The sequence below is a fragment of the Candidozyma duobushaemuli genome, assembly GCF_002926085.2.
Source record: "Candidozyma duobushaemuli strain B09383 chromosome Unknown A_B09383, whole genome shotgun sequence".
Lineage (NCBI taxonomy): Eukaryota > Fungi > Ascomycota > Pichiomycetes > Serinales > Metschnikowiaceae > Candidozyma > Candidozyma duobushaemuli.
This window is the reverse complement of record NW_020289901.1, coordinates 2,558,906-2,581,903: the sequence shown is the minus strand read 5'-3', so window position 1 is coordinate 2,581,903 and position 22,998 is coordinate 2,558,906. Positions and strand designations below refer to the sequence as shown.

General features: G+C 47.5%; 10 protein-coding genes and 1 non-coding gene across 11 annotated transcripts; 6 read left to right on the top strand and 5 right to left on the bottom strand. All coding sequences in view use genetic code 12, as the record gives it.

Moving 5' to 3' along the window:
- Positions 1-23: 23 nt before the first annotated feature.
- On the bottom strand, positions 24-4,586 carry SIN3 (transcriptional regulator; the record flags this gene model as incomplete). The annotated part of the gene is made up of 1 exon (XM_025479732.1): positions 24-4,586. The coding sequence occupies one exon, from the start codon at positions 4,584-4,586 to the stop codon at positions 24-26; it is 4,563 nt and encodes a 1,520-aa protein (XP_025339205.1).
- Positions 4,587-5,949: 1,363 nt separating this feature from the next.
- Positions 5,950-6,355, top strand: RPB11 (DNA-directed RNA polymerase II core subunit; the record flags this gene model as incomplete). Its single annotated transcript, XM_025479731.1, has 2 exons — positions 5,950-6,002; positions 6,046-6,355. 2 exons carry the CDS (start codon positions 5,950-5,952, stop codon positions 6,353-6,355), a joined length of 363 nt encoding a protein of 120 aa, XP_025339204.1.
- An 85-nt stretch (positions 6,356-6,440) lies between these two features.
- CDC5 (polo kinase) lies at positions 6,441-8,491 on the bottom strand (the record flags this gene model as incomplete). The annotated part of the gene is made up of 2 exons (XM_025479730.1): positions 6,441-7,322; positions 7,391-8,491. The coding sequence occupies 2 exons, from the start codon at positions 8,489-8,491 to the stop codon at positions 6,441-6,443; spliced, it is 1,983 nt and encodes a 660-aa protein (XP_025339203.1).
- A 2,862-nt stretch (positions 8,492-11,353) lies between these two features.
- Positions 11,354-13,603, top strand: TOP1 (DNA topoisomerase 1; the record flags this gene model as incomplete). The annotated part of the gene is made up of 1 exon (XM_025479729.1): positions 11,354-13,603. One exon carries the CDS (start codon positions 11,354-11,356, stop codon positions 13,601-13,603), a length of 2,250 nt encoding a protein of 749 aa, XP_025339202.1.
- Positions 13,604-14,123: 520 nt separating this feature from the next.
- CXQ87_001180 (pheromone-regulated protein) lies at positions 14,124-15,128 on the top strand (the record flags this gene model as incomplete). The annotated part of the gene is made up of 1 exon (XM_025479728.1): positions 14,124-15,128. One exon carries the CDS (start codon positions 14,124-14,126, stop codon positions 15,126-15,128), a length of 1,005 nt encoding a protein of 334 aa, XP_025339201.1.
- A 736-nt stretch (positions 15,129-15,864) lies between these two features.
- CXQ87_001179 (uncharacterized protein) lies at positions 15,865-16,527 on the top strand (the record flags this gene model as incomplete). The annotated part of the gene is made up of 1 exon (XM_025479727.1): positions 15,865-16,527. One exon carries the CDS (start codon positions 15,865-15,867, stop codon positions 16,525-16,527), a length of 663 nt encoding a protein of 220 aa, XP_025339200.1.
- Positions 16,528-17,080: 553 nt separating this feature from the next.
- On the bottom strand, positions 17,081-17,512 carry CXQ87_001178 (uncharacterized protein; the record flags this gene model as incomplete). Its single annotated transcript, XM_025479726.1, has 1 exon — positions 17,081-17,512. The coding sequence occupies one exon, from the start codon at positions 17,510-17,512 to the stop codon at positions 17,081-17,083; it is 432 nt and encodes a 143-aa protein (XP_025339199.1).
- A 1,038-nt stretch (positions 17,513-18,550) lies between these two features.
- Positions 18,551-19,414, top strand: CXQ87_001177 (uncharacterized protein; the record flags this gene model as incomplete). The annotated part of the gene is made up of 1 exon (XM_025479725.1): positions 18,551-19,414. The coding sequence occupies one exon, from the start codon at positions 18,551-18,553 to the stop codon at positions 19,412-19,414; it is 864 nt and encodes a 287-aa protein (XP_025339198.1).
- Positions 19,415-19,514: 100 nt separating this feature from the next.
- NUC2 (Nuc2p) lies at positions 19,515-20,951 on the bottom strand (the record flags this gene model as incomplete). Its single annotated transcript, XM_025479724.1, has 1 exon — positions 19,515-20,951. One exon carries the CDS (start codon positions 20,949-20,951, stop codon positions 19,515-19,517), a length of 1,437 nt encoding a protein of 478 aa, XP_025339197.1.
- A 902-nt stretch (positions 20,952-21,853) lies between these two features.
- Positions 21,854-22,198, bottom strand: CXQ87_001175 (uncharacterized protein; the record flags this gene model as incomplete). The annotated part of the gene is made up of 1 exon (XM_025479723.1): positions 21,854-22,198. The coding sequence occupies one exon, from the start codon at positions 22,196-22,198 to the stop codon at positions 21,854-21,856; it is 345 nt and encodes a 114-aa protein (XP_025339196.1).
- A 693-nt stretch (positions 22,199-22,891) lies between these two features.
- Positions 22,892-22,963, top strand: CXQ87_001174. Its single transcript has one exon. It is a non-coding gene; the product is annotated as a tRNA-Trp (tRNA).
- Positions 22,964-22,998: the final 35 nt, after the last annotated feature.

The following is a 22,998-nucleotide window of genomic DNA, read 5'->3' as shown; positions in this document are numbered from 1 at the left end:
GGTTTTTCCACACTTCCCTCGACTTAAGCCGTAGAATTAACCTGGGCCCCGCCCTCGGGAGCAGTCGTGTCAGCACCTTCCTCTTCATCAGCACCGGCATTGATTGTTACCTCCTCATTTGTAGTTTCATTAACGTCCTGCTGTATGGTCGTGTCATTTGGGTCATGGAAAATAGTAGTGTCGGCATCCACTGTGGTATCGGGATTCACCTTGGTGGTCTCAGAGTCTCCCTTTGAAGATTCTTCGGCAGACTTTTTCTGCTCTTGCTTGAGTGTCTCCCCATCCTCTTCCTCGTCTTCTTTGCTTTCGGGCTTTTCGGTAGTCTCGTCAGCATCCTTCATCTCGACATCCTCGACAGCATCAGCGATTCCTCTGTACTCTGTGGCACCCTTCTTGAGAAGAACGTCGAAATTCAGACTGAGCTTCTCGCTCTGTTCTTCACTGAGGTTAGCTTTCCAACCAAACTCCTCATCATCCAACAATTTCTTGAAAGTCTCAATCTTCTCTTCTGGGGTAGATGTGGGTTCTTTCTGTTTTTGCTGAACAGAGTTTGCTGTGAACTCATCGTGAGCACCAGGCTCAAAGAATAAACGGTATGAGTTTTCGCAAATGGATACTCTGAGGTCAGATGAAGCCTTGCCCTCACATTGCTCTTCCTCGACAGCATCGATAAAAGCCTTATGGAAAGGCATATTGATCTTGGAGGCTGGAACACCTTCAGTTGGGTGAGACATGACATAAGAAGTGACGTAGTAGTTGTAGCTTTCCTCCGCATTCTCATGATCATTTATCGTCAAATCATCAAGAGCAACGAATTCAATGGTGACCGAGTTCTCGGGCTCCTTAATAACAATCTTGAACATATTCTCCTCGTTGCTCATGAGGGACCTCACTTGCATACGATACAAAATCTGATCCTTCGCTGTGGAGGCAGGTGTTTTACGGTCTTGTTCAAACAACACCACCATTTCCGAGGTCTTGGAGTCAGTGATCATCGTATGCATATGCTTCACAAGAGCTTGAACGACCTTGTCAATGGTGTAGCACTTGTAAGCCTTGTTGCGGTACCCTTGACGCAAACTTTCTTCAAACCACTGATGCTCGATTTCGCCGTCGAGTAACCTTTCCGTCAAAGACAACACTTGCTTGTAGCAATCCTTAGAGCCCACCATTTGAACGCCCATCTCCTCAAGCTGATGTGAGACAAGGTTAAGGTCTTTAGCAAACTGTGGGATCTTTCTAGCGCTTATTTCCTTAGCAACCTCTTCATTCATTCCCTTTATCTCCTCGAGTCTTTCGTATAAGGTTCTGAAGTGACGGAAGAACACATATATCGTGGTATTGCAGAAGAAGTTGAATCTGTCACGCTTATGTTCTCTTGACATATCGTCGAGAGAAAAGTTAGATGACGCTGTTCTGATCCACAATTCTCCAGACTTCTCGACTTCATCCACAAGATCGGGCTCCTCGGACTCACTAGCTGAGGAGGCATCCTTCTCCTCCTTTCTGCTCTTGGATTGCTTCTTCAACACATCACGCAATAAGTCTTGGTCACGATTACGTTTCTTAGTGTTGTTTGATTCGACGGTGCCATTCTGCTCCGCATGAGTACCATTATCCTCGGGATTCTTGGCTTCTGCCTCTTTACCACGTTCCTCCCTGGATCTTGCTGCCAATGCTTCCTCGATTGTCTCTTGGCTGATGCCGAAGAAGAAACCGATGAAGTACTTGAAAAAGGCGCCCAACTTGTCTCTGTCACTGCTAGAGTAGTTGGATGAATGGAAAATGTAGAACTCGGCAAGCTTGATGATGTCATAGACCACTTCGAAGTCTTCGAAAACATAGTCAAGCTGTTCCTGAGGCTTTGGCGTCAATGGATGGACCCTCTTATTTTGTTGCTCGACCTTTACCGTACTAATCTCGCTAACAAGTTGCTTGGCAGTAAGAAGCTTTTTGTCTGCTTGTTTGAATGTCAAGCCCAAATGGTCAAGAGATTTGTAGAACACCTTCTGTTCCATCTCTCTCCAAACCTTGTTCCACTCTCTCTGAGCTCTCTTCCACTCTTCATCTTTCTGCTTCAATCTCTTCAAAACAACAGGCACGGCAATAGCGGGATTTTCATGAAGTGCGTCGATGACCTCGAACCCTCTGTCCTTGTCATAAACCTTCCTGATGACCTTTTTGTAGATAGTCTGAGAGGTGTGTCCCAAGCCAGGCGGAAGTTTGAAATTTGCCTTCTGCTCCGCTGTCATGTTTGCGATTCTGTTAGCGATTGTCTCTAGTGTCTGAATGGTGCGCAAGTTGGCTTCTATGTGGTAGTCAAACTCCAATCTTTCCTCCTCGATCTTGAAGAGAATCTCTTCGTACTGATTCTTTCTGTGAGAAATGAAGCCAGAGTCCTCAGAGGCCCAAGTTGGGTGACCCACCCACTCGTCATTAAGAACCTCCCAACACATCTCGTCTCTGCCGGAGCAGGGCATGTAGGTTTCAACCTTTGGCAATTGTCTGTACGAAGGACCATAAGCTTTGCAAAGGGAAAGCTCGATTTGGTGCTTCTTGAAGGTGATATCTTCGATATGTTGTGTCTCTTCCTTGTACCCCACGAATTGCTTGAACCAGTTAAGCAAGTCTTGGTGAGTGTCACCGAGGAAGTAGTCGACTCTCTCGATCAAAGTGGCTTTATCGATGATATCCTGAGAGTACAAATTGAGGAACTTCAAAAATTCGTTGTAGGATTGCTTGTTTCCAATGGCCTTCTTGACCTTGTCAAAGAAACCCAACTCTTCCAGCAAGGAGGATTGTCTGACGGCGGCCGTTGGTGGGACGGGTTCTGGTACACCAGGAACCAACGTTGGGTTGATCTTGGTTCCGTTCTTGGTAAGGACAGTCGGAGCACCTGGAGTACCGTTTTTCAGCTTGTTTGCAGAAGGCTGAACACCGGCACGCATACTGGAGTATTGAGCCTCCTCATTGTAGTTGTTCTCATATGCCAGTTGCTCGGATCGTCTTCTCATGTCCTCGTGCATCATAGCACCACCTTGCATAACCATTTCTTGGGGTGGCATTTCGTAGTGAGCACGATACTGTTGCTCTCCGTTCATCATAGGGCCGCCAGCGGCGGGTTGAAAGTTTCCTAAAGGTGGCAACTGTGATCCGTTATTACCTGGAAAGTAAGGTGGTTTATCGACATGCTGCAAGTGAGGCTGAGCCTGAGCCTGAGCTAGAAGAGCTGGACCGTCGTGAGACCTCCCTGGTTGCAAGAGCGGCTGGTTCCCACTGTCAGGCAAAAATTGTTTGAAGTCGTTAAGCAAGTCAGGAGAGCTTGAGAAAAGCAGGGTGACCTGCTCATAAACCTCGCCAATAGGTTTCTGTTCGCGCTGGTAAGTCTGCAAGATTTCCAAAAATTGCTTGTAGATATCTGGCTGGTTAGCAAATCTCGTCTTGATCTTGTTAACATAAGAAATGGCGTGGTTGAATTCGACCTGACCACCGGCCCCAGGCTGCTGCTGTTGCTGTTCGGTTGGGAACTGCTGCAACTGGTGAGGGAGCATTTGCTCGGCGTTCCACTGCTGCTGCTGCTGTTGTTGCTGGGGAGGAAGGTTCATGTTTGGCCTTGTCGTAGTGCCCGTTGGAGTAGTCACTCTGATCGGGTTGGGGTCAGAGGGGTCTAAGGAGCATTCAATTCGGTATCCAGGTGGTAAGAACGTGTTGAAGCCCTGGATCAAGTTCGGATGGCCACGGAACAAGGTGGACACTCGGTCGATGACGCCCGGGGTGTCTATGCTCTGCAGCTTGAAATCCTTCATGATATCCAAAAAGTTGTTGTACACGTCTGCCTGGTTGTAGAACTGGATCTTCACCTGGTCGAGGTAGGACAAAGCATCTTTCACGTTCAATGGTCTGTAGGCGCTGGAAGATGAGGACCGGTTCAACACGCCGGGTGGGAGGGGACCCTGTGGCTGCGAAGCTGGACCTATGGGGCCCTGGGCCTGCTGCTCCTGGGTTCCCAGAGGTGCCAGGGCTGTGCGCTGCGGATCGTGAGAACCGTGTGGCTGCAGTTTCTGGCTAGCGGCAGGCTGGGTCTGTGGCAGCGACTGATGTGGAGGCTGCTGCTGCTGCTGGGGCTGACCCTGCGGCTGAGGCTCCTCCTTGACCTTTTCCTCCGGCGGATCGCGGTTGGTGATGTTGTAGATGGAGTTGGATGGTCTAGGTGGGTTCTGAGGGAGCGAAGAGAAGCCCTGGACGTGAGGGAGGTGGGGCCCTTGCGAAGAGCCCTGAGGGGCCTGGCCTTGCAGCGAAGGCGTAGGCTGGCCGCCCGAGGGTCTTCTGTCGTCGTTGGAGCTGATGGATGGGATGGTGAAAACGTGCCCTGAGGAGTTGTTGGCTCTGTTGCCCAAAGCAGGTAGGTTAGGGAAAGGCGAAAAGGGCTGGCCGCCTGCCTCCAACGTGGCAGGGGGTGGCAAAACAGGCGGATTTTGGCGGCTGCTGTTAGTACTGGGCGTGATGTCGCTGGATGGTAAAACATACTTGAAGGGCTGGCCTAGCGGGATGCCCTGGTTGGACCAGCGGTCCTGCTGGTTCGTCATGACTGGACCTGCTGAATAGGATTACTATGGATGGAGATCTTGAAAAAAGCGGGTAAGCTTTTGCTTTATTGGACCAGGGTGTTGTTGCAGGGTAGGAAGTCAATTGACAACTCGAGAGCGGTGCGTATGGCTGCCTGGGCGGGTAACCCCGGCTGGTTTTCGGTGAGCGAGGAGGGAGATGCATTGGTCGGTTGTGTGCAGGCGCGGTATAAGCGCCAGCCCACGCTAAGCGAAGGTCACCTGTTACTACGGCAAGAAATTCAGAAATTTTGCAGGTGAAGAAAAATGGATGAATTTCAGGTTGAGCTTTTTGGGCCCGACTGAGGAAAAGGTATTTTCAGGTCAGCATACTGCAGATGGCGGGTGGGGTGTTTGTTGTTTCCTGGACCGGCCCGGTAATACGACGCAGGTCTGGCTGATAAGTGAGTAAGCCAATGGGTGGTGGATGAGTTGGGAATTGAACATTTTGGGAATTGAACATTTGAGATTTGAGGGTCATTGGTGATACGGATTAACTGGATCTGTAAAGCAGCGGGGCTTGTAGAGATAAGGCAGGATGCGGTAGGGACCGATGGCTGTGCTCGAGAGATGTGGAGAATGACAGTCTGAAAATGGGGGAGGTATCTCACGCTCATTGAGACCGACTTTTTCCAGCTTGGGGTGCTTTCATAACAGGACAAAGCATGTGCCCGGATTGACATGGGATGGATCGGTGAGGAAGATGTTGGACAATATGTATGGGGATCTTCGGCTAGACGCCGAGAATAGCCGGGTTTGCCAATGATTTCAACCCATGGCTATCTTTGACGATATAAGGTACACTTTAATAGTCTCCTGTGTAGGCACCATGTCATCAAAAGTCATTCGGATCATCTGCAACTCTTATCTTCATGGTAGCGGCATTATACCTGTCTGAAGGCATGGTCAAACGGAGTCAAGTAGTTGATCGATGATTCGATACTTTTTGACATAAATGAGCATCGAATTATCGAGTCAACTGCTTTTGATGAGTATCGAGGCGTCGCCCTTCCAAATTGAATTTTTACAAATACTCTTGCACAATTCGTACTTTACCATGTTCACAGAAGTGCTGGCTCTTTACTTTGTGGGTGCGAAAAACGCAACACCGTAACATCTAGGACCAACCTTCATAAATCACAAACATCTCAATGGCCCACAAAAAGAAGTCGATTCGACATAAATACCATTCTTACATGTCTACAAAACTCTGTTGATTCTTTACCCTTCCCTTCCTGGCAGACCTTTGATCACCACCTCTTCGGCTCCTCCTCTGACACCCTCCTGCAGGAAAGTCGAACGAAACGAAAACTTCACCTTCAACACCTCTGTCCTTGTTGCCACCATGAACGCTCCAGACAGATTCGAGTTGTTCATCTTGCCTGACGGTGTTGAGAAGTATGTAACTGCTGATATTTGGTTTTAATTACGCTAACCACAGAATCAAAATCATCCCAGACACAAAGGTGCCCAATGCTGCCATCATCAAAATCGAGAGAGAGGATCACACGCTAGCTAATTTGTTAAGATCTCAGCTTGCTAAGGATGACAGAGTTATCTTTGCTGCTTACAAGGTGGAGCACCCACTTTTTGCCAATTTTGTGTTGAGAATCCAGACTGACGATGACTACACACCAAGAGACGCTTTGAAGAACGCCTGCTCAAACCTCATTTCCGAGTTGGATGTTCTCAAAACCAAGTTCAAGGACGAATGGGCCCTTAAGTCCTTGCTTAACAACGACGACTACTAATTACTTGTATATTATAGGCACCATTTGACATGGTACAAAACAGGATATCTACAGCAAGGTACTTTTCATCTATGCATTTGTAGTATTATACATTAGTGGGAATCTTATCCCTCATGGCTTTTTCGATCATGGCTATCTTCTCCAAACAGTTAGGCACCTCCGTCTGAGGGAAGTTACCTTGCTTCAACACTAATACTAGTGGGTGAGTTTGGATCACTCTATTGGGCGAGACGTGGGAGATGGCGAGTCCGCCTTTAGAAATGCAAATCTTGTGGTGGTCTTTGAAGTTGAATTGGAAGTTACCGTTGGTCATCTCGAACATGATGTAGTCGCTGTTTCTAGTGTATCGCCTCAAGAATACAACTTGTTTGCGCAGCTCGTTTTCGCTGACCTTCGACAAGTTTGTGTTCATGTACTTGGCGAAGAAGTCGACGATTTCAAGCTGTCTCTTTGCCTGTGCTGGAGGGTTCGTTACCGAGCTTTCGATACATGCCCAGCCTTCTTTCTCGTGGTAGATCAATTCAAAGAACGAATCGCTGTCGTGAAGTTTGAGGATGGTGTTTTCATCGTTGAACAAAACACCAATGTCGTCATTATTCAACTGATACGAGAAACCGTATTTGTTGGAGTAGTCGACCCACTTGGAAATAAGCGTGGGGTTCTCGCAAGTGGGAAGCTCTTTGACGTCCAATTCCAACTTTGACCTCTCTCTGGTGAGATCCAGTAGACGGCGGATTGTGTCGGCGGTTTCCTGAAGACAAAGATCCAATTTGACAATGGTCTTGTTGAACTTCGAGTGGAAATTGAGCTTTCTCATGGTACTTCTCTGGGCGCTCATTAGAGTGGTTGGCACAGCAACCTCTTGGTATTTAAGACGAGTGTCACCTGGAGACAAGGATTGTGGCAATACCGTACGTGGTTGGTCTGACTGCAAGTCCAGCTTCAAGATCTCCACGGGGTTCTTGCTCTTGGGGTGTAGATACCTGCTCTAGTCTTAGCGTTGGCAAAATTGAGGGCACTTTGAGCACGGGAAACCTCTCCAACACCGTAAGGAGTGGCCGTCAAGGCGTCCTCTGTGGTTTTGTTGGGAAAGGGGCCCTTGAACCATGGGTAGTCCAAAATTTCGTGGACGGACGGTCTATTCAATGGGTTCAAGCTCAACAAGTCCTGGATTAACTGTTTGGCCTCGTCGGAGATCTTCTTGTCGGGAGGAAATGAATAGTCGGTTTTCTTGATACGCTCGTAAATGACATTGACGTCTTTGGCTTGGAAAGGTGGCTTGCCTACAAGCAAGGCGTACATCATGATACCAATGGCCCAGATGTCGACTTCAAAGGAGTGTCCAGTGGTCTTACCACCGAGAACTTCTGGCGCAATGTAGTTTGGAGTTCCACAAATGGTGTATTTTCTCGATTCAAGAGAAGGTAACACAGAGGCCAAACCAAAGTCACCAATCTTCAAGTTCATGTCTGGGTCAAAGAAGATGTTTCCGAGCTTCAAGTCTCTGTGGATCACTCTGCGAGAGTGCAAGTACTTGATTGCTCCGACAATCTGAACCATGAAATAACGAACCTCAGGCTCAGATACTCTCTTTCTGGTCTTCAAGAGCTCCATGAGCGATTGATTGGGACAAATTTCTAAAAGAATGTAGACATTGACGTCATCCTCAAAGCAGTCGACGAAGTTGACGATATTGGAGTGCTTAAGCGATTTGTGGATCTTGATTTCCAGCAAAAGCTTCGTCTTTGTTTTCTCGTTCTTGATCAGCGCCTTGGCGACGGTTTTTGCAGCGTAGATTCTACCCGAGGCATCTCTCATTTGGAAACAACGGGCAAAGCCGCCTTCTCCCAAGAAGTTGCCTCTACGGTAATCAATGCCGCTTCTAGTTCTGACAATCGATGGAGGAGTTTTACAAAGAGCCAGGAGCTTTTCCTTCTTCTTCTTGGGCTTTTCTTGCTGGGGCTCTGTCACAGGAATCTGATGATGGACTTGGGCCTGAGCTTGGTGCTGGGGCTGGTAGTGCTGGTTGTGGTATAGGTCGTATTCCTTTCTTCTGGAGGCCTTGACGGGAGTCAAGTTAGCCTTGTTAAGGTGGCCGCTGTTAAGCGGCTGTAAAGGCTGGGACCTGATGCTCATGGCGTGGAGGCTGGGAAAATGGACGGTACGAGATGAAAGAGTGGGTTCACCAGGCTCGAGGGAAGATACGGCGCAAGACGAATATATATGTGTTTGCGTCTTTTGACCAAAAAGGCAATGTGCCAACGGAGTAATATTATGTTTTGGGCTGAGAAAGAGAGGCCCTCTACAGGAGAGCTCTGACAGATCGGGAAAAATGAATATAATCGCTCGGAGGCCTCCTGGCAGAGGTGTGAAGAGTCGCTGTTTACAAAAGTGACGTTTGCGGTAATGGCATTGAATTCTCTATTTACGTTTTGGCTCTATGGAGTGTCTACATGCAGGCTTCTCACCATGGCTGCTACACCTTCCTCTCTCACGCCCGTTTGAAACGCCCGTCTACAACCTGAAACATTTTTTCTTAAAACTTCGTTAACATTGAATTGGTTGGGGTTAGCATAGAGAATTTCAGACAAATCGTGGGGTATTTCGTGGGAATGTGAACAATGTCCCAATCGGGTATAGTTATGGTGTCAACAAACAAACAGTATGGCTCGCACTTAGCCCAGGATGCTTCGAAGCCAGGGCTCAATCGAACGCTGGTTATTTTCGGTGCATCTTGCGACTTTCCAGATTAGCAGCTGTTGCACAAGCCACCGTCAACCTAATCACCTACATCTTATCAGCACCCTCGTTGGCGAGCCTATCAGCTTGCTCATTACCTTCAATGCCCTCGTGTCCTCTCACGTGAGTGATTTCTAATTTGGGCTCTCCTTGGCTCTTGTAATGCTCATTGATAGCGTTGTACTTTCCAACGGCATCCTCGATGATATCCTTGTTGGCCACGTCCTTGCCTGCCGAGTTCTTCCAGTCATTGTTAGCCCAATTCTTAGACCAATTATCGACACAGTTCTTTGCGTAAGATGAGTCGGTGAAGATCTCGTACTTCTCGCCGCCCAGCTTAGCCGAATCAAGTGCGGACCCCAACGCGTGTTTCAACGCGTGCAATTCAGCACGCTGGTTGGTTGGCGTCGTGGTTTTAACGTCATCCACGTCTGCCAACGACACGGCAGCATTCCTGGAGTCACCAGGGCCGTAGTAGACACCGTATCCGGATTTAGGAGTACCCCCTTTTCCGTTTCCACGAGAAGCGCCATCAACGTAGACGGCCGATCTCTTGGATGAGCCACCAGAAGAGCTCTTGGAGGAGCTAGCATTGGAAGAAGAGGATTTAGAGGAACCACCTCCACTATAGAAACTTCCAGAGTAGCCCCCAGAGTATCCGCCGCCACCTGAAGAACTGGATCCACTGGAGTAATTGGATCTGCCAGAGCTGCCACCAGAGGACCTACTGCTCGAGTAAGATCCCGAGGATCCTGATCCACCAGAACCACCAGATTGGTTGGCATTGATGAAGCTTTGAGCAGCAGCAGGAGAGTCAAACTTCTTGAAACTCGCATTAGAGTATCCCAGCGTGTTGCTCTTGCATTCGTCCCACAGGCGGTAAATGCCCACACTCTTACCACGAGCCACGGCGTAGTAAGCCGGCTTGGACTTTCTAGCCATCAGTGTGGTTTTTTTGATCAACTTGACGGTGGATTTGATCGTATTATATACCGCGTTAATTCTGCAGGGGTTAGAAATCTAGGGCTAGATCCTTGGCTTTCTTTTTGTGCCCTTGATTTTGTGGCTTCGCTGTGATATTTTTTTTGTGTTCTTATTTGGCTTAATATGGAGATTTAATGCTGGTCATCTTGTTGAAGCTATATCTATGAGTAGGTAGACAGAATCATGAATATGGCTGTGCGACTCCGTGCTCCCCACTACTATCCACGCCTATTGGTCTTTTTTATTTTTTCTCCTGTTTCGGAAACAATTTTACTTCAATTGACTTTAAGCATTCTTTGTCTTTTAAAGGGGACGAGCGATCGAGGATCAGAAGCTTGACAGTCATCCTCGGATACTTCTCATAAGCGCTTTGCAGCCATTCATTGATCCAGAATCACATACCCATTGCAACCTCTTACACTATTGGAATTTTCTTAAAGGATTGGAATTGGTTCTGACAATTAAACGACACCAACCTCCAGGACCACGAACGTATCTCTGAATGTTGTAGACGGCTGGTATTGGTCTCATACCTTCAATCAATGCTGCACCCCATATTCACGATAAAGCCAAACGAGAAAAGTCTAATTTTCACAGCTCGAATATTTTTCTAAACTCACTAGAATTCAAGTAATTCGACTGCTTTGGGGCCTTACGGTGTTGTGTCACACAGAGAGGTCAGTACACCCTGCATTAGTCTGATCTCGAATGATGTGATCAATGTAAACTAGAGTGAGAAGAATGAATCAAACATAGGGACCCTGAAGTTGTGATGAGTAAAGAAATTAACAATGGAATGGCGTCTATTGTTGATTTTCTAGAGCGGATTGGCTGCCTTTCTATGTATCCCAGATGAAGACGAGAGATACCATGAACCCAGATTACAACTAAATCTACTTCACAAACAAAAAGAGAGAAAAAAAAAAAAATCCCACGTCAACAACTTCTCCGCGACTCACAAGTACTTCTGAAAAGCTTTCAAAGGATGTTCTTAAAAAGAAAATCGTCCAGTCCCTTATCAGTCTTCTTACATACCCCACAGGTATTGCAGTGCAAACCACGAAATGCATCGCCATAGACAACCAAAGATTAGCCTGATGACATTGTGATCTTCCTAAATCAACTTGATCGAACAAGCCACCAAAACTGGCATCTAAAGGCACCTGGATATATGCCCTTCCATACCTCGTCGGTCGTGCCCATCTCATAATAGAATTCATGCCAGCAGCAATTTTTTTTCTGATCTTCCCAAACCCAGACAACCTTCTAGGCAATATGAGTGACAGCGAGGACTTGACCCTTTCGGAGATCTCGTCCCGAAACGGACATGGTGCCGTGAAAAATGAGGATGATGAGATGCCATTGGCGCAGTTGAATGGTAGAGCCAAGCAGAAGAAGAGAAAGCTGTCTGATAAGAGCAATGGGGCACCAAAAGAGAAGAAAGCCAAAAAGGCAAAGACACCACTGTCTCTGAAAGTGAAAAAGGAGACTCCTCTGGCCCCTGCTACGCCCAAAAAGACTACAAAAACACCAAAGCCATCGCAAACACCAGGCTCAGAGACTCCCTCAGCTACACCAAAGAAGGAGGGCTCAGAGGAGGCTGACGAAGGATACAAATGGTGGGAAGACGAGAATTTTGGTGAAGGTGAAGAGAGGTGGCAGACTTTGGAGCATGCTGGTGTTATCTTTCCTCCTCCGTACGAACCGTTACCTAGCTACGTCAAACTTTACTACAACGGTAAAGCAGTTGACTTGCCTCCTCTTGCAGAGGAAGTGGCGGGTTATTTCGCTGCTATGATTGAAACTGACCATGCCAAAAACCCGGTTTTCCAGCAGAACTTCTTCAATGACTTCCTACAAGTGCTCGAAGAGTCTGGTGGTTGCAACGTGGAGATCAAAGACTTTGAGAAATGTGATTTCTCCAAGATGGCAGCATTCTTCGAAAAGCAAAGGGAAGAAAAGAAGGCCTTGACCAAGCCTGAGAAGCAGCGCATCAAGGAGGAGAAGGAAAAGCTTGAAGAACCATACAAAACATGTCTCATGGATGGCCGCAGAGAAAATGTCGGCAACTTCAGAGTGGAACCTCCTGGTCTTTTCCGTGGACGTGGTGCTCACCCAAAAACAGGTAAATTCAAAAGAAGAGTGTTCCCTGAGGACATCACACTTAACTTGGGCGAAGGTGCTCCAATCCCACCAGCACCAGAAGGCCACAGCTGGGGCGCTATTAGACACGACAAGACCGTGGTTTGGTTGGCCATGTGGCGTGAAAATATTTCTGATACTTTCAAGTACGTCAAATTGGCTGCAAACTCCTCCATCAAGGGTATTTCCGATATGAAAAAGTTCGAGACCGCCAGAAAGCTCAAAGACCACATTCAGCGTATTAGAGCCGACTACACCAAGATGTTGAAGGATCAATTCATGCAAAATAGACAGATTGCTACCGCCACCTACTTGATCGATATCTTCGCTCTCAGAGCTGGTGGTGAAAAGGGTGAAGACGAAGCAGACACTGTTGGCTGTTGTTCATTGAGATACGAGCACGTTACGCTCAAACCACCCAACAAGGTCATTTTTGACTTCTTGGGTAAGGATTCCATCAGATTCTATCAGGAAGTGGAAGTGGACCGTCAAGTGTTCAAGAATCTACGAATTTTCAAAAAGGAGCCCAAGGGACCAGGAGATGACATGTTCGACAGAATCACACCCACCATCTTGAACAAGCATCTACAGAACTACATGAAGGGTCTCACAGCCAAGGTTTTCCGTACCTACAACGCCTCGAAGGTTATGCAAGACCAGATGGACTTGATCTCGAACGAAGGTACAGTGGCTGAGAAGGTTGTCAAGTACAACGCCGCCAACAGAACCGTGGCTATCTTGTGTAATCACCAGCGTACGGTGAGTAAGAACCACGAGGTCGGTGTGAAGCGTATCAACGATAAGATTAAGGAGCTCGAATGGCAAAAGCTCAGGCTCAAAAAGATGATCTTGGATGTTGACGAGAAGGCAATCAAGAAGGAACCCAAGTACTTCGAGGAGCTTGACGATCTTACGAAGGAGGAACAAGGGGTCATCGTTGAGCGTGTGATCGAAAGACAAAAGGATCAGGCGGAGAAGAAGTGGAATAGAGACAACGAGAAGCGCAAGATGGAGAAGCAGGAGTTGCTTACCAAGGAAGATCTCAAGGAAAAGCTTGACAAGATTGCGGAGACAAGGAAAGAGTACCTCAATGAGATCAAAACGGGCAAGGTGGAAGCCACCAAGGGAGCTACAGTGGCCTCGTTGAAGACCAAGATCGAAACGGTGGAGAATAGAATCACCAACACAAGCTACCAGCTCAAAGACAAAGAGGACAACTCGGAGGTTTCTCTTGGCACGTCGAAGTTAAACTATATCGACCCAAGATTGACGGTAGTGTTTGCCAAAAAGTTTGACGTACCCATCGAGAAACTTTTCACCAAAACACTCCGGGACAAGTTTAACTGGGCCATTGAGTCTACAGATGAGAACTGGCGTTTCTGAGGCGGCCTCATTTCAGGCGGCGCCACACGGTAATAGAGCCCTAGCAAGGCAAAAATAGGAAAGTGCACTGCACGTTTTTCCGGAAAAGGCCTTAATTGGCCGGCACGGCGTAGGCATGTATTTCATTTAGCGTGAACAATTCGCGGTCGCTGTATAAGGCATGGTGATAACATTGTGCTCGCGGCAGACGCATTCTGTGCATATTTGGCACCACAGGGGGGTTGGAGGGACAATCAATAAATGGCCATTTTAGCACCTACAAAAAAGATAGCAGCACCACTGGAATCTAGAAAGTCTCAGCATCATAGCGGTGTAATTTTTATCTTCATTGGCCATCGGGAACACCCCGTTTTTGAAACCCCGAACCTGCCAGAATCGCGTTTCTATAAACCGCGTACATCCATGCATAATGGCTGCAAACAGATCAGCAATGGCCAAACTGTTTTAAACTTTCTGTTCCGCCTGTTTTTCCTCAACTCTTGTTCAAACTCCGTCCCACTACATTTCATTCTTTTGTCCCATGAGACTTCCTGTGGTGCTTCTATTGGCAACGCTTATACTGGCCAAGCCTCTCCCTCTGAGGACTGGAATCATCCACCATCACCATCTTCATGCCAGGGACGACATGCCTGGTGTGACCGACACCGCTGCCACGACGAGCTCCAAGAGTACAAAGTCAACATCGAAAACTTCTACTTCAAAGTCGTCTAAATCTCCGAGTGCTTCGACTTCGGATATGCCTTCAGCTAGCGAGGACTCATCCACCTCGGAAATGCCTTCCGATTCGGTACTCCCTTCCATGTCGCTGACGCTGTCGCTGTCGACACTGTACAGCTACTCCATCACGGTGCCTCCATCGACGCAAACCGGCAGCTATGATGAAAATCCATACGTCTACAGATCCACCAAACCCGCCAATCTCGTTTTCATAATTGTCGGCGCCATCCTCGGCCTCATTCTTCTCTCCTTAATTGCCATCTACCTTGCATTTTGGCTCATCAGCAGAAGCAGAGCCAAGAAGGAGAGGGAGGTGTACTTCGGCATGCAAATGCCTGGTCTCAATCTGAGCCAGCTGAGTTTCTTCAACAGCGACGGCAATTCCTCAATTGCTGAAAAATCAAGCACGGGCTGGGGCTCCAATTCGTCTGTTCTCATGCTTCATCGTCAGTCCCTGGCTCTTCATCTAGACAGAGCCAGCGTGCTTCCGTCTCAAGGCAGAAGCTATAGAGAACTGCAAGGATTGGAGGGTACCCGTCGTGGATCGATGTATATTTCCCCAGTGCTTGAGATGATGCACGGAAGAAGCCGACTGCAAGTGGACTTAATCAGGCCTGATTCCATATATGGACTCGATCTGTCATACGTTGATTCACCGCTTGATTCACCCGCGGACTACGCCTCCACAGATGCTATAAACACGCAGCCAATTGAGGAGAAAAAGAAGCTGCGGCCACCTTCCCAGGTTCTAGATGACCTCTTGGGCGATATGGATTTCACGTTAGATCCAGCTAAGGACGAGCATTAGAGTATTTTATAGAATTGCCACGAGCGCTAATATAGTATAGAGGAAGCGGGTGTAGGTTTTGGGGGTGAAGCATCAAGTGTGTCTAATATCAAAGTTTGGAACTATGGTGCTTTGGTTGCAAAATTCCTTTCACATTTAACGTTTGAAGTGATTCAGCATGCATTTGGAGCAACTGATGAAATAAATGTTGGTGTAGCGTTCCGACATTAATACGGAATGCCCTAGTTCGGCTTTACGAGAGAATTATCCAAAAGTCGTAGTGATTTGTGGCAGCCTCCAGTGGACTTTTAACCGAGGATCTAACACTTCTCGTTCTGCCAGATCTACCCCTAACGAGACCGAAACATTATAAAAAATTAAAGAATACCAGAAATGAAGCCAAATAATTCAACCGCAAATTCAACTCCTCAAATGCAAAACATTCGAAACATTGTGGACGAACCCAGCTATACCTATGCTGCGTAGTAACGCATGACGCAAGAATATGCCCATACATTGACCTCCATCGACCTCCCCAAAGTCTTCAAAAGAAGCAAAATTTCGAAAAAGGCCATAAATAACGTTTACTTTTCATCGCCAAAAAATAGAAAATCCTGCTACCTGGACCACCTGATCTTCCCGTCTCTCAACTGGAAGGCTTCTAGAAAGCCGGTTTCGCAACCGTGGCGGTTCGCACACGACCACCATACTTCCCCGGATATGTCAATTGTCACCAACTTCAACCACACCTACTACCATGATTAGAAGAATCCCCATCAGATCAATCCAAACCAGTATCAGGGCTTTGGCCAAGAACGACCCATCCACCATTGACCTGTACAAATTGCCCTCTCAGACCTCCATAAACGAGTGGGAGTTCAAGTACGACTTTATCCCCAAGGTCGCCCAACCCAAGATCCCTCCTGTTTCTCCTGAGGCTGTGAAGCAGGACATTGCCCAAAGCAAGAAACAGCAGGTTGAGCAGGAATTGCTCACCAAGGAGCAGAACGCCTCTGTCAAGGTGGAGGCCAACACTGCTGACGTGCTTCATGGTGGTGAGTTTGTTTCAAGTGAGCCAGCCAACATCAGCGACGAGGGCTCGAAGCCTGTGGACGCTTCTCACAAACACATCGCTAAGCCAGGTAAGACTGCCAACACAGAGAAGTACGTGCAGAGCTCCACCAACCCTGAAATCAACAAGCCATCTGTGGTGAACTTGGGTGAGAACGAGGTCGACCACAAGGTAAGCCCTGTGAACGCTCAGGAGCAGGTTGTGGACGATGTTGAGGACGGCCAGACCAAGAGGCTGAGCCCGGTCAACCCAACTGTGCTTCTTGGTGTTTTGGGCTTGGGTGGTGTTGCCGGCTATTTTGCCTTTGGCACTGGATCAAAGGACGCCAAGGAGGGGAAGAAGGCTTAAGATAGTGTGAGAGCATACGAAACGAACGTTCATAGATCAATGCATCCGCGTGAGAGCAATTGCAATGGATAGTGATAGATATATTCGAAATACAAGAAGATATACGAGGCTGTCGAGGGAGTTGTTGGGCCATTTGCATTCGTGGGGCAGGATAATTTGTCCGTTTAATGACGTAGTTACGTCCGTGGAGAGACCAAACGTACTGGATAATCGACGATTGGAACTAGTGTACGTGATAACTTGTGTAAGTGGTGACAAGAGGACTTTTATTGACTTCCGACTAAATATACTGTGCTTTTTGACGAACAATAGGCCGATATACCCCCTTTCGTAATTTCAACCAGAATACCCAATAACGAATACTACAAACGCTATTGGCTCTCTTGGTGTCACCTCGATCTTCCCCAGATTTGTGCATAACTTGTGCCAACGGCATTTGCCACTACATCCTCTACCTTTGCACCTCAAAAACTTCAAACCTCAGATCCAAAAACTACAATTCAGATTGTCTTAATTGTTTAATCCATTAGACCATGCAATGCTATATACATACTTAGTAACGACGAGAGGCCTCCTGGCAAGCTCTCAACTGCTGCAAGTAGAAGTCACACACTTGCATGTTGCCGTTGTTCTCCTCCAAACATCTGGTGAAGGTTCTGGCGTCAGCATCACAGGTTCTACCCTGCTCCTGGTTGTTGTACTGCTGCTGAGCAGCCAAGTCCTGCTGAGGAGCCTCAGCTGGGGCAGAAGAGCCACCGAACATGGAGGTGATTCCAGCACCCAAAGTGTGACCGACGGTCGAGCCAACAGCGACACCAGCGGCGGTGGAAGCCATTTGGCCAAAGAGACCTGGGCTCTGAGACTGGTTACGCTGAGGCTGGGAAATGGAGGTTGGCGAGTGAGCTGGAGCAGCTGGCGCAGCAGCGGTGTGGGCAGATCTGGACTGGGATGGTCTGGCTGGAGCGGATCTTCTTTGTCTAGGCATTTTTAGAATAAATATGAGTTGGTGGTAAAGAGAGCGAAGTGATGGAATATATAGCGTTTTTTAGTGGCGGGACGCGCGCGACATTGTCGTTGTGGAGAACCTTCCAGAACACGTGAGCACGAAAAGCGGAAGAAAGAATGGCGAAAATTGATGGGATTTAAGAGAGGATCCAGGGCGACCCTTTGCCATCTGCAGAACCGTCAAAGGATCGTTGCACAGAAGGATTTGCACTAGGGTAAGACCAACGTACTGTATACAGATACATTAATCATTACCGAGAATTTGAAGGGCTTCACCCAGAAGTATCGACTCAAGAAGTCACAATCACTTTATTACTGACTTGAAGAACATAATCCGAGATTTTCAGCTGAATAGAAGCAAAAACGACTCCATTGACCGGAGGGTGCTGACTGCTGAGGTAAGGCGGTGTACGGGTGTGAACGACATTTTCGCAGCCAAAATCGTCTTGGTCCTAGGGTCACTCCCAAACCCACATGGGCAAAGCGGGAGATCTTGGCTAAGAGCAGGTCACTGGAAAGGTCCGGAAAGTTGTCCACGTGACCACACACGTGAAATGCATCACATGACTCGGCTCAACGGCGGAACATGCACCCCAGAATACCCTATTGTGGGCCCATACGTCACTCTGCGAGGCGAAAACGCCTCAATTCCGTTTTTTAGCGATGGAACTTATTATATATCACGTAAACTTCTCCCTCTTTTCCAAAAATTTTTTCCATGTGTTTTGTTGTGGCGCAGAGTACGCATTTGCATTCCGAATCGGCAAAACCGTTGGCTGCAAGCTCGCAGGACCACGTCAGATCTGGCGTTAACCGTATACTCTTGATAAACTTTAAAACCACGGCGGACCGAAACGTATGAAATATTGGTGACAAATAAATAAACTTCAACTTTTCTTTTTCTCCCACACTATTTAATCTCGGTGTCACAAATTCAGCAACACATGCAAGTGCGGGCTTATCAGATCGTCGCGAGTGCTACTGTGAACAACACCATTTATCCCAACTACCTATACACATGCTTATGTTGAAGGGCCTACGCCAGGCCCTACTACCTGGAATCCGTTTTGCATCAACAGCACTGGAACCCAACTACTATCAGGTTCTCGAACTTTCCCGAAATGCTTCGATCAAAGATATCAAGGCTCAGTTCAGGAAGCTCTCCAAGAAGTACCATCCAGATCTCAATTCCCATTTGAGCGAGGAGGAGCGGGAGGAAAACAATAAGAAGTACGTCTTGATGCTGCTGGCGTACGACACATTGAAGGATGTCAAGGCAAAGAGAGAATATGACGCCTCCCTCGGACTTCGAAAGAACCAACAATCCCACAGCAATCCGAACCACAGTGACTGGCAGAACAAGTACTACGGCGAAGCCAAGTACTACTCCAAGGGAAGAGCTTCAGGAAGCTATTTTTCCAAGGGATACTCCAGCAAAAGGCATAGGGTGCACAATTTCTATGACGGCTCCGGTGGAGAAAGCACCCAAAGTACCTTTAACGGATCACACAAGAACTACGGAGACCGCTACAGCGTTCCTCACTTCAACTACAACGAGCATTTAGCAAAACACCTCAAGTTCGAGCAGCGCATTATAGAGAAGCTGTTGACCCCAGAGGTGAGGGATGCTATCATTCGACAACTAAAACGCGATGGAGATATCTCCAACGTCAGCGAAGAACTCATTACCAAGCATCTAATGCGCCAGGCCCATGGCAATACCAATCTGGATAAAACGGTTTCACCAAACACCTCAAACCCATACATGTACCAGGGACCTCAAAATGGAGGTTATCACGAGGAGCTGAATTTCGGCAAAACCGCAGCCATTGTCATTGGCGGGCTTGGCTCCATTTACCTACTATACAACGCCATAGCCTAAGGAAATAGATATTAACAGAAAGTGTTACAGGACCGCCCTGTAGCTGGTTCTTTTATATAATGCAGTTATGGAGGGTTTATGCGGAAGGAATATACTTGGCTTAACGGTCAACCTCACCGAACACCAAGTCCATGGTACCAATGATGGCGACTGCGTCAGCTAACAAGTTACCTCTCGAAATGTGGTCAAACGCTCCCAAGTGCGCAAAACCGGGCGCTCTGATCTTACATCTGTATGGTCTCTCGGAACCGTCCGACACAACGTAAACGGCCATCTCACCCTTTGGTGCCTCAATGGCGGTATAGGTCTCACCTGGTGGCACAGAGTAACCCTTAGTGAACAACAAGAAGTGGTGGATCAAAGCCTCCATATCCTCCTTCATCAAGTCTCTAGGTGGTGGAGAGATCTTGAAATCCTCGACCTTTACTGGACCCTCGGGCATTTCGTTGCAACACTGCTCAATGATTCTCAAACTCTGTCTGAATTCGGCCATTCTGATCAAGTAACGGTCGAAACAGTCACCGTTAATACCGACTGGGACATCGAAGTCAACCAAGTCGTAGGCGTCGTAAGGCTGAGACTTTCTGACATCGAAGGGGATACCAGAACCTCTAAGCATAGGACCGGACAAGGAGTAGTTCATGGCGTCCTCGGCGGTAACCACACCAACGTCCTTGGTTCTGGCGTGCCAAATACGGTTGTCAGTAACCAATTCATCGACTTCATCGATTCTGTCACCGAACTGGGTAGCCCACATGTAAATGTCATCCAACAAACCAGAAGGCAAGTCCTGAGCCACACCACCTGGTCTGACGTAGGCAGCGTGCAATCTAGCACCAGAAACTCTCTCGTAGAACTCCATCAACTTTTCTCTCTCCTCAAAACCCCACAAGAAAGGGGTCAAACCACCGACATCCATAATATGCGACAAGACAGACATACAGTGGTTCAAGATTCTGGTGATCTCGCCAAACAAGGTTCTGACGTACTTGCCTCTCAAAGGCACCTCGACGTTCAACAACTTCTCGACGGCAAGAGCAAACACCAACTCGTTGGTCATCATGGAAACGTAATCCAAACGGTCAAAGTATGGCAAAGCTTGCATGTATGTCTTGGACTCTATCAACTTCTCAGTACCTCTGTGAAGCAAACCGACGTGGGGGTCAGCTCTGACAATCTCCTCACCGTGCAACTCCAAAATCAAACGCAACACACCGTGAGCAGCTGGGTGCTGGGGACCGAAGTTGATGGTGAAATGTCTGATCTTGGTGTTCTGTTTCTCAACCTTTGTGGGGTCATCGTCTCTGCCCCAAGTCATGTCAACTTCGTCCATAGCCTCCGAAAACGTGGTTTTACCGAAAATGGCGCCGTCTGGAGTGACTCGTTGGGCCTGTTTACCCAAGGCGTTTGTGTAGGGCTTGACTGGTTCTTCATTGGCTCCTGCTCTCAATGGAGCAACGTTGGAGAAAAGCCTGGAGGCAGAGGCCAATTTCACGGACCTGCTGGCAACCCTGGCCAAAGTGGGGATGGGAAGCATTCTGGGCTGTATATATGGGGAACTGAGTTGAAGAGGTTCACAGCTGCTTGGTTTTTTTTGGTGATCTTTTCGTGCGTAAGTACTTAGAAAAAGCCGGATGGTCATTGGATGGAAAACACCTGTACACCACAACTTAGACAGATGGTGTTTTTGGAGGGAAGAAAAGTTGAATTAGCAGTTGGAAGGGAGGGAGGGTTGAAGCAAATGCTCCATGCTTTTTGACTGTTTTGCCGTGAAGCTTTTGGCATTCTTTGTACTAAGGAACCGGTGTTTCGGAGTCGGACTGCGATTGGGTGCAAATCCGTTCAGTGAGGCTTACGACTCTGAGGTAAATGGATAAGAGGGCATAGATTTAAATGAGCTTTTGTCAAGCTTCAGAAGATGAGCTAGAGCTGCTGATTTTGTATTCATTGTGACAGTGCTCTCCAAAAAGTGTAAAACTGGCAAACGACGAGACGTAAGTAGCGCAGCGTGGAAGTACCCTAATAATTGATTAAACAGAGAAGTCAATTGAGTTCTCGTATTTGAGTGCCTTTAATCCTATAAATATGTTTTCTGCGGAGGTGGGTGTTTCCTATGGTTTGACAATGCCAATGCAGCTTGCATCAGTGCTTGACCTCGAGACGGCGTAGTACTTCCGAGATTCAAGCAGATTTCCCAATGCTTCTCATGTAGAACAAATAGGTGGAAATTTAGAAAGTAATTGAGCAAGAAAGGTTAACGTCTCAGTTTGCCAAGGCAAAACGCTTAGTGAAGATGAATCATGTATTAAACTTCGGAAAATGCCCAAAGCGCGTGCATTTGAAAAGCAACTTTGGTTTTTATCGAGCTACAATTTATTTGAAGATCATGATGTTTATTACTCCGAGGAGCGCACCATCTTTTATGCTATTCAAGTAGTCTTACAACAAGGCAAGCGCAAGAATACCGGCTAAACCACCAGCCGCATAGTAGCTTGCGTGAGTTCCAGCCATGTTGTCTGAAGTGGAGCTTGAGGCTTCAACATACGATCCATTCAGAACGTTGTTCCCATTCCCTTTCCCGCCGGGCACAAACAGGTAAGATCTCGTCGTGGGAGTGTAAAATAACTCCGGATCGTACTTTGGGGCCTTCAGCTCGGTGAGGTACTTAGTGCCAATGCTGTAGACCTCTGCGAAGTAGGTGTACCAGTAGAAATAGTCCATCAGGGCCTGGGCAGACACAGCCGTTTTAGGAAGGTTGGTGTACTCAGCTATGAACGACAGCATCGTGTACTTACTGTCAAGCGACTGAACATCTTGTACAATCATAGACGAAACGCTGGGCTCGACAGTGACTTGGGGGATGCCGTTGTACGCTGCCAGGGCGGCTGCAAAAAACCAAAGGAAGACGAGGCTTTGCTGCATTTTCGAAAAAGTGAAGAAGAAAATTTTGCTGGGAAACAATGCAACATTTTATAGTCCGCCTTTGACTGCTGCGGCGGTGGTCCAATAATACGACTTTGGAAGACGCATGTATTCTGCGTTCGAATTCTTGAAACAGCCTCACCGAACCGAGGAGGGTGCTAAGGTGAGATGAGATGCTACTCGAGACGAATGCCTATTTTATTTCTAGACTTTAATTAATATTTTTTTAATTAATAGATTTTCAAGGAAGTTGCAAAAAGTGCTTCGTGAGTCATGAAAATTTGCCCATTGTTCATGGTTACGTTGACGGCGATGGCGACAGCTGCGTCCCAATTCGGCTTTTTAATTTCTTAGTTTCCTGAAATTTGGGGGGTCTTGGGAGTGGTACATAAGGTGCTCCAATTTTGCTACATTTCGTAGATCTTAAAATTTGAACTCTAACTACCATGGTGGTGCAAGTTTGAAAAACTTAGCGTGAGTGTGTCAAGAGCTAGCGCGCTTTAAAACCATTATCAAGCTTCATGTAAATGCCGCATTGCAGGAATGCATAATAGCGATGCGGTGGCTCAATGGCAGAGCTTTTGATTCCAAATCAAAGGGTTGCAGGTTCGATTCCTGTCCGTGTCAAGGTTCTTTTTTTCAACATCATCTCCACTTTTTCA